Raw genomic sequence first — 10,138 nt, forward strand, 5'->3', positions numbered from 1 at the left:
TTGTCAGGGCGTGTTCAGAGCTCTGTCCTCAGGACAAAAGCTACTTAACCTATAACAGAATACTGCACAAACAATTACTACAAATTCATGGATAAAAGAACAGAACAGTACTTTTACCATGGACAGATGACTCCAACAAAGGTAAGCAACAATCTCTTTGTCAAGGATTGTTTCCCTCATTTGAAGTCCGGCAAAAATATCAGGCTTTCCATAAAACAGAAGCGTGACTCAGTGTGTTTTATCTATTTTTAACAGCTCCCTTAGTGTGCCCATTACAGTAGTTGTTTTATTCTATATTGTAGTCTGACAGTTTGCAGAGTACACTTAGCTGTGTGATTCATGTCTAATATGGATAACTGTTGGAGAAGATGTTGATAACAGGGTTCATTTCTATAACTTTCAGTAAGAAGCAGTTTGAATAATCTGGAGCAAGTGTGGGATGGCTGAGAGTGTACCTACAATGGATAACTCTGATGAAGAGGTAAACAGCTCGTTTTTACAACCTTAAACTTAAATAACAATAAAATTACAAGCCAAATATTTCTCCTTGAAGCTATTGAATGGGATTATAAATTGATTCATTTCACTTTTAAACTGTTTTTTTTTTTTAAATAATGAAGGAGTTCTACGATGCCCCAGATTACCCCGAGTCATACTATGAGGACGGAAAGATTACTTTACCAACATCACAGTCTGACTGTATGTGTGACCGTCAAAAACTGATCTGATTTATAACGAAATAGGCTTACATGTTGTAATGTTGAGATACTGAGATGTACCTCTCTTCTCTTGTGACAGACGTTCCTCCACCAGGAGATGTAACAGTTCTCAGTGCTGACCAGGAGACTGTTTCTCTTGGCTTTTCACTCACTGAGACCTCTGTTAGGTATAAACTGCAAATAGATTACTCCTGTGACACACAGACAGGCAGTTTGATCAGAGAGGACTCCAGCACTGTGACGGTTGAGGGACTGAATCCTGGGACTGAGTATACTTTCAGCATCATAAGGATTGCTGATAATGGAAATCAAAGCAAAGCAACCTCGCTATCTGTCTTCACAGGTAAATCTGTAAAACAAATCAGTAAAAAACAAACAAACAAAAAAGATAGAAAGTATTGTCTGAATGGTCTTTGGTCTCATAACCTATATAAATGTATTTCTTACACTGAGGTATGCTCTTATTTGGTTATAAAGGTCAGTAGACTGAAGATGTGGTAATAATTTGTATTTCCACAAGTGCATGACCTGATTATATGTGGCTTTATCTTTTACCACACCTCTTTAACCTGGCAGTTAAACACCACTTTAAAATACAGAAAAGCACTGACTGAACTTGAATTCCAAAGTATAAGTGAAACTACTGTGATGTTCCCACAGAGCCCAGCCCTCCTGCAAACATTACAGTTGACCAGATAAGCAGTGAGTCAGTGTCTCTGAGTTGGGACCCACCTGCTGGTGAAGTGGAGAGCTACACTGTGACCTGTTGCAGCGAGGGAGAAACTGAACAAGTGTTGACAACAGACGCAAACAACCAGACTTTCAGCAACCTGAAGCCAGGGGTGTGTTACTCCCTGCAGGTTTCTGCACAACTTAGGAATGGAAGACGAAGCAAGCCAGCTGTAACAGCTGCTACCACAAGTAAGTAACAGAAATCATAATGTCAATAAAAAAGAAGAATTGATTTTCTAATAAAACCACAGACTTTTGAGCATTATACACATTTCTACCACAACTCTGCAGAAGTTTCCAAAAGACTATTCAAATAAAAGAGATATAAATGAAAGTAATAAAACACTCTGCGTTTTAATAACCAGTGGATGTTGGGCATTGACAAAAGCTAATGCTGGCTTTTCCCAAAAAAACCTAGGAGGACATGGCCTCAGTCTACCTGGTAACTTGTAAAAATTCATATGAATTCCTACTTGTGACAAGGCTGTGGCAAGCAGTACTTGGAAAGAACTTGATCTATGTGATCCTCAAGATGAGGAATAGGAACAGCATCAGTATCAGTCAAAACAAAATCTTTCCTTTCTCTCTTCCTGAGCTGCCAGAACAAGGGCTGAACTCCAAGCACTAGAAGTAGACTCTGGGGCTGTCCCTTTTTATTTTCATAATCCAAACTTAATCTAGACTTTCGGGGAAAAAATACATTCAAACTGTATATGACTGAAATGTAATCAAAATGTACAGTCTGTAACTGCAACAGAGTTTAAAGTAGTTTGCCTTGTGGTCCAGCAGATGGTGCTCTTAAAATAAAATGTTAATCAGTTTGACCTATTGCATCACATGCCCTATTGACCTATAACTTAACTAAGCTATTAAATAAAAATGGAGGAGGAAATTGGCGTGCACAATCTATCATAGTGTAAGCAAATGGCTCCTGCTCAACATGCAACTAATGCAAAGGTGACCTTCCCTGCTTCCCCACTATGTCTCTTCTAATACTCAGCCACAGGTCTAGTCTACTTATTTAATCCAGGGTTTTCCTCACACCCATGTGACCAGACAGTGGTCAATCCTCATGAATCACTGACACCTTTCAGGGTCAGTGTGCAGGGACATAATCTAATAGGTCATGCTCCATCTCTCAACACACCAGGGACACATACCAATGTTGAAAAGCCATGAAAAAGTGCATTTTGCATAATGTCACCTTTCAAGTGTGAGGCTGTATGTAACAGTGTAGATCTGGTATGAATCAAACTTGCAAAAGAATCGGTACAAAAGAATTAGTGAATTTTTTTGGCCAGCAATAGTGCAAGTACACTAATACCTAATGACATCTTAAAACCGACTATACCTTTATGTTTTATATTCATAATCTTTTGATATGGTTAACAAGTCAGCATTTTCATGAATCTGCAACATTTTGAAGCACAGGATGACCTTTTCCACGTATTTCCAGTCCTTTACTGACAATCCAGCGGCAGTCTGCCCATTAGATTTTGATAGTGTTTATAAATCTAAATTATTTCTACATTGCAAATCCATTTACTCAAGTCTCAGTTGCCAGTTTATTAGGTGCAACTAGCTAAAACTATTGCAGTCTAATAATACAACATTGAGATTATAATGTTTAGTATTTCTTAAAAGTGTTTTTAAAAGATGTCAATTCAACTTCATGGGCATATTGGAGGATGTACAGTATTTATGGTGTTTACCTGTACTGCATTATAGTTTCTTTGTAATAGTCTGACCTCATAGATATAAATGGTGTGGACAAAGTATCAGAAGCACCTGTCAGTATGAGACTATGCAATTCAACAGCACCACAAAATAAAGCCCTCAAAAGGACCAGAATGTTGAGTCAACACTACTCAAAAGAACAGCTGTTTTATTAGACTGCTTCAGTATTAGCGAGGTGTAAACTATGTAAGGGCAAAATGAAATAAAATATTGAAAAAAAAAAAACCATCATGAGCTTAATATTAATTGTTTTTTATGTCTATAGAGACACAACTACAGAGTTTTTTGGAGGATTTGGGACTGGAGTACCAGGACAAAAAGAAGCTATCCCTGAGCACAGTACTTCAGATTGACGAGAGGACCATTACTGATGAACCTGCCAAGTGTAATTCAGATCTTCGATGTGTTTTTCTGAAGAAACTAATGATGGTTAATGTGACAGCTAGGAATATGAAATGTACATCTGCATGTGAGTCAAACTGTAGTGATCAGTCCATGAATACAGAGTTAGATCTTGATAATCTGGTCAGCAGCACAAATTCAGGTGACATGTTAAACCCCCTTGACATAATCACTGCTCTCTTTCTGTGTTCTGATGCTTTTGTACAACAGGAAATGGCACTCAAAATGTCTATGTGTCAGTTTTCTGTGCCTCTGTTGCTTCCCAATTGTGACACAAAGCAGTGCACACTCATGCTTTGGGCCATGAGAGAAATCGTTAAAAAGTACAGACCTCAGTCACTTTCAGAGTCCAAAGGCTTCATTGAACAAAGAATTGTTCTCTCTGAACTTCCAATGATATCTTTTGTGAGACTGGGTGAGTGCTCCCTGTCCAAGTCAGAGATCCTCAATAAGCTTCTGAGCAATTCTCAGCAGTACCATGATACATTTGTTCACTGTAACATGGAGTGTGGTGACAATAACATGGAGTGTGGTGACAGTCCAAGGAGAATATCCAATGGACTGGTTGAAATGACTTGGTACCTTCCTTGTGGGAACAAAAACATGGATATTTTCAGTGAGCCAGTAGCTGTAGCTAACCTTCGTGGAGACATTGCCTCGTTTGAAACACAATTTTCTTTTTTGTGTCAGACATCAGCAGCAGTTTTTGTGTTCTTTGACAATTTGGACTCTGAGTGTGAGCTGCTCACCAACCAACGCCACAAGGCACAGATCTTTTTGGTAGGTAACCATCAAAGTAAGCACTTCAGTGTTGATGCTGTAAAGAAGGTGGCAACCAAGTTGGGCTTGAACAACAGCAACATCCTTTTAAAGACTAAGCAGATGAATGATGCAGACTTTGTTAAAAATCTGAGGAAAACAGTCAGCAAAGTAGTTGAGAACTCAAAGATGAAGATGCAAATTGAGCAGATGGCTGACATTGCCCATGAACTGGGAATCTTGGTTGATGAAGACTCTTCAGAGTGCCAGAGTGCCAAGAAAAATGCAGATGCCATAACTGCAGAAATTCAAGACATCCTTAAATGCAAAGACACTCAGCTACCCCTGCAAGGCCAAATATGGAAGGAACTGACTCGCTTGGAGAAGGAACAATTTCGGCTCCGAAATATTGGGTCTGAGAACGTAGAAAAGTACAAAAGTGACCTTGAGGTACAGAAAACAAAACTTAGGAAAAAACAGAACACTTGTGACATGTCAAATGCAATGACGTGTTTTATCAACGCAATAACAAGACCAGGGATAGAGAGGTGCTATTTCCTGAAATGGATGCGAATGAACCTTGATAACCTGTCTCGAGAAAAACTGTCTGGCCTCCGAGATCAGTACAAAAAGAAATGCAAAAATTCTGAGAACAAAGAGGAGATCAAAGAAATTGACAGACAACTCTCCAACAGCTCACTGGGGACTGAACACTTCTTCCGTGAAATGGGTCAGATCTATGAGGCTTCACTGTCTCTTCCAGAAACACACCCATCACGAAAACAGTTTCAACATCTGCCCAAACTATGTGCAGAATTGTTACTTGATGGATTTCCCCTTGAGCTTGTAGATGGAGATGCCTCCAACATACCTCTCAGATGGGTGAGTGACGTCCTCTCTCAGCTCAATGGCTTGGTGTCTCCTAAGAACAAGATACTGGTGGTCACAGTTCTTGGAGTTCAGAGCACAGGAAAGTCTACTCTCCTCAACACCATGTTTGGAGTGCAGTTTGCAGTCAGCAGTGGGCGATGCACTCGAGGTGCCTTTATGTTGCTCATCAGAATCAATGAAGATGTTCAAAAAGTCCTCAACTGTGACTTCATGGTGATCATTGACACTGAGGGCTTAAAGTCACCAGAGCTCGCACAACTGGATAATAGCCATGAGCACGACAATGAGCTTGCAACACTTGTTGTGGGGCTGAGTGATATCACCATCATCAATATCGGAATGGAGAATTCAACTGAAATGAAAGACATCCTACAAATAGTTGTGCATGCTTTTCTCAGGATGACAGAGGTGGGTAAAAAGCCCAAATGTCAGTTTGTCCACCAGAATGTGTCGGATGTTTCAGCTCATGAGAAGAACTTACGAGACAGGAAACTGCTCTTGCAGCAGTTAAATGAGATGACCCAGGCAGCAGCCAAAATGGAAAAGAAAGAGGAGAACATGAGCTTCACTGATGTGATGGAGTACAGTCCAGACACTGGGAACTGGTACATTCCTGGACTCTGGAATGGAAACCCACCAATGGCACCAGTCAATGCAGGGTACAGCGAAGCTGTATATGAGCTCAAGAAAAATGTAATCAAGATTTTGGGACGTTGTGAGTCATCTGCTAATAATATCTTGGAGTTTACAGAGTGGATGAAAAACCTGTGGAATGCAGTAAAGCATGAAAACTTCATCTTCAGCTTCAGAAACAGTCTGGTGGCTGATGCATACGTGAGGCTGTGCACAGAATTCAACAAATGGGAATGGGAATTCAAAAAAGAAATGTACACATGGGTTACAAATGCTGAGACAAGAATTTCCAATTTTGGCAAATTTGCTGTGGAATCTGAGATAGCTGACATGAGAGAATTTCTCACTTGTTTGAAAAGTGAAGCGTGCACAGTGCTGATGAAATGGGAGACAAAGCTTCTTGACAATTTGTCACAGTACTTCAAGCAAACAGAGGGTCACGTCTATCTTGTTGAAGGATACAGAGAAGACTTTGCAAACAGTGCAAAGACCCTTCGACGAGAAATGGAGAGCTCTGTGTTTAATCAACTCACAGCAACAGCTGACATCAGACAGGGAATGGCAGAACTTGATAAAATCGAGGAGAACCACGCAAAAGAATTAGAGGAGAGAGTGTGTGCATTGATTGAACAATGTCGGGGAAAAAATGTAGAGATGACAGGCAAAGAGTTGGACAAAGAATTTGATAAGATGTGGAACAGAATGGTGAAGGAACTCTCCTTCTCTAAGCAAAAGCCTGCAGATGTCTTTGCAAGTGTGTACCACTACCTGAGAGAAAATCTAAGACGTAAGGGAAGTCATGTCTGTCAATTGCTCAGTAAAAAAACCCTGTCAGAATGTGGACTTGTTCCTTTCAGATATACTGCAGAAGGATTCTTCAAGCAGTTGAAACACAGAATCACCAAGTTCTTCAACACTGAAGATCACATAAAGGCTGTACAGCAAATGGCTGACAGTATCATAGCAGATTGCAAACAGTATGTCACTGGAAAAGTGGAAAGAAAAAGCAATTACCATGACACTTACATTCAGGAGATCCTCCACATGATTGACGAGAAGCTGCAAAACAATAAGGAAGTGAAGACAGAGATTGAGTTTGAAATTTCTCTGAAACAGCACATCTGTGGAGATGCAGCCAGACAGTTTCAGATCATGCACGAAGATTTCATACATGAGAATGATCCCTACAGATGTCTGAATCGAAACAAAGAAAGGTTTTGCACTGATTTTAAAGACTTGTTCCATGAACGAGACCAGTGCCAGAAGAAGGCAGAAGAATTCACAAACTGCTGCCTGAAGCCTGCAGTTGAAGACTTTGTCAAGCGTTCCTTGGGTCCTGATATCATTGGTGAAATGATGACAAGCCAGCAGTTCAGCACACGAATATACCTCCAGTATTCACTTTTACTGGATTTGCTCACAAAGGATGACTTTGAAAGCTATCTGAGCTACATTGACTCATATGAGTATTATGTAAAGAAATGGATCCTCGACCAAATAGTAGAACGCTTCTTAAAAGGGTCTATCATGTTTGAGTTTGAGTATCGAAATCTCCAGTTTAGCATGAGGAACATAACTAATGCTATCAACAAAGCTAAAACCAAAAAGAGTGGCAACTTAAGAAAATTTGTTGAAGATGTCTGTCAGGAACTTGGTGATAAACTGGTCATTTCCCAGGATGCTCTTGGTGCTTTCATGATCCTGAACAATACCAACCCGGAACAGTTTGCTCACTGGCTCACCGACTGTCTGAAGGACATGGCAGAGGCTCTTACAGAGAAGTTTAAAGAAACAAACATCCAAACAAAACTAAAACAACTTCATGTGAATCCTCAGAACGAGCTTTTCACCAGACTGATTGGATGTGTTAAACAGTGTCCATTCTGCAAAGCACCTTGTGAGGCAGGAGGAAAAGACCACACTGAGCACTGGACGTCACTACATCGGCCACAGGCTCTGGGTGAAGTCAGGTGGCGTGGGACATGTGGTACTGACATATGCTCTCACTCTGTGATCAGTGACAGTCATTTTTGCTGCAGTGCCACAAATGGAATTTGGTACCCTTTCAAACGTTACAAAGATATTTTTCCTGACTGGAAAATTGTTCCAGACGTAAGCCTTCAGGCATCAGACTACTGGAAATATGTACTGGCAAGGTTCAATGATACGTTTGCTGTAGCATATAATGCAAACCCTGCTAGCATACCTGCTTCTTGGAAATGTATCACACGTAAGCAGGCAGAAGCAAGCCTCAGAGAACGCTTTTATATCAGGTGAGAGACTACAAGCTTTGTGGTTATAGAGGTGCACATCCTACTAACATGCATTCACTATCATTACATGGATATTTACATTTTACTTGTTTAATATGACTTAGAGCACAAATATTAACATGTTGTCTATAAGATACAAAGCTATTTGCAGCTGCAGCTTACAAATATAATAGTTCTATGTTTATGTTTATGAGAATACTTTTAAATACTGTTTGATACTTTAGGACACATACTAACGTTTCCAGTTTGATTAAATTTGAGTTTGAATTCATGATTTTGTGTGACAGATGAATATCATTAGAATGTAAATGCCAAGAGGTACAAATGGCGTATGTAATCTTTTATTGATCATTTTGTTTCCGTGAAGTATCTGATGTCAAATATTTACAACTTTATGTGGTATTGTCTTTTTAAAAAAAATCTGATTAGGTATGATATGCAGTTGTTTAAAAGAAAAAGTTAGAATCAATTTGCTTTCATTTCTGTAAAGCATCTGATGCTAAATATTTACTTTTTCACTGTATTAAAAGATGTCAAGATGTGGGTTATACGTGAGACAGTTTTTGTCTTGCTTTACTGGCTTATTTTATTGATTAATTTAACATTTGTAATGTATGTTTTTATTTAGATTTAAATAGCTCTATATGTTATGCAGAGCATATTTATGATTCAGAGTTTGGGCCAGGATTGTCTGCATATGGCTCTCAATATTTAGGTGGCTGAGCCAGCTGCTAGCAGCTAACAGTGCAAACAGTGCCAACAAGGTAACAGTGTTGGCAGAGCTAACGTTTCAGAGGGTGGGTGTTATGCTTCTGCAACAATGCTGTGCCACCACCATGGGTTGAGATGGAGTTACTCGTGGTAACCTCCATATACACGCAGTGCATAATGCCAGCGATTAGCTAGCCAGTGGGATACACACAGGGAATCACATGCATTGACATGCACGGGCAGCCGGACTAGTTACCACAACAAAGAACAGAGAAGCTTGGATTATAAAACACACAGAGGTAGTGTTACTATATTATCTGCTCAGGAGGCCACGACTCCACTATATCTTTACTGAGCAAACAGTTGTTTAGTTCTATATTAATGTTCTGAATGTAGAAATTGTGATATAGAACTACTTTAAGTATCCGGTGCCAAATATTAACTTTTTAAAATCTATGTTATCTCAAATTTAGAATGCTTTTGTTTCTGTGAATTATCTGATGCCACATATTTACTTTAATGGAGGATACAATCATTCAGTCTAAATGTGGTGGTGTCAAAATGTATATATGACAGAGTGTCAGTGTTACTCTTAGCCCACTTAATGTCCTCAGTCAGATCTGTGGGGAACTGTCATCCATTTACAGCTTTTATTACATGGATGACAGTTCCTCAGTCAGATCTGTGGGGAACTGTCATCCATGTAATAAAAGCTGTAAATGGGTCCTATTGTAAAATCTTCCACCTTTGATTTTTACTCATAATAAATTGATTTCTGTACATGTCTCAATTCTGGCGTCCTGTATTTGAAACCTTTCACCATTCTTGGCTGTTACAAACTGTGAATATCACTCTGATAAAAAAAACAGCATCTTGTTCTCATATGAGTTGATAGCATGCCATAGATAAAACTGTTATCTAGTGTCAATTTGCCAACAAGCACTGGAGGTGAGTACTGAATATTCCAGCTAGATAACAATTCTGTTAAATTACCCTCAGAAACCCATCAGACAAAAAGAAAAAGAAAGATTAAAGCAGCTGTGCGGAACTTTTCGTTTTCGTTGATTATAGCGCCCCTTTGGTCAAAGCGGTACGACACCCACAGCCTGATGTCGTAAAATTCCGACTGCAGCCGGCAATTACCGCATGCATTTGTTTTGGAGAGTGAGAGGATTAACTAACGTCAGGTCACTCCAAGTAATTAGTGGAAACAGCAAAATTACTCAGTAAATTCTCCTGTCGTGTTTCTGTTCTGATCTAATCTGTGGTGTATTTTGAGTT

The 10,138-nt window shown here is 39.5% G+C and overlaps 1 protein-coding gene across 1 annotated transcript; it reads left to right on the forward strand.

Annotated features, from left to right (window-relative positions):
- On the forward strand, positions 1-9,647 carry LOC144462244 (interferon-induced very large GTPase 1-like). Its single transcript, XM_078166042.1, has 6 exons — positions 1-141; positions 404-481; positions 621-699; positions 799-1,062; positions 1,380-1,640; positions 3,454-9,647. The coding sequence occupies exons 2-6, from the start codon at positions 440-442 to the stop codon at positions 8,148-8,150; spliced, it is 5,343 nt and encodes a 1,780-aa protein (XP_078022168.1). The 5' UTR covers positions 1-141; positions 404-439; the 3' UTR covers positions 8,151-9,647.
- Positions 9,648-10,138: the final 491 nt, after the last annotated feature.

Source organism: Epinephelus lanceolatus, unplaced genomic scaffold, assembly GCF_041903045.1.
Source record: "Epinephelus lanceolatus isolate andai-2023 unplaced genomic scaffold, ASM4190304v1 scaffold31, whole genome shotgun sequence".
Taxonomy (NCBI): domain Eukaryota; kingdom Metazoa; phylum Chordata; class Actinopteri; order Perciformes; family Serranidae; genus Epinephelus; species Epinephelus lanceolatus.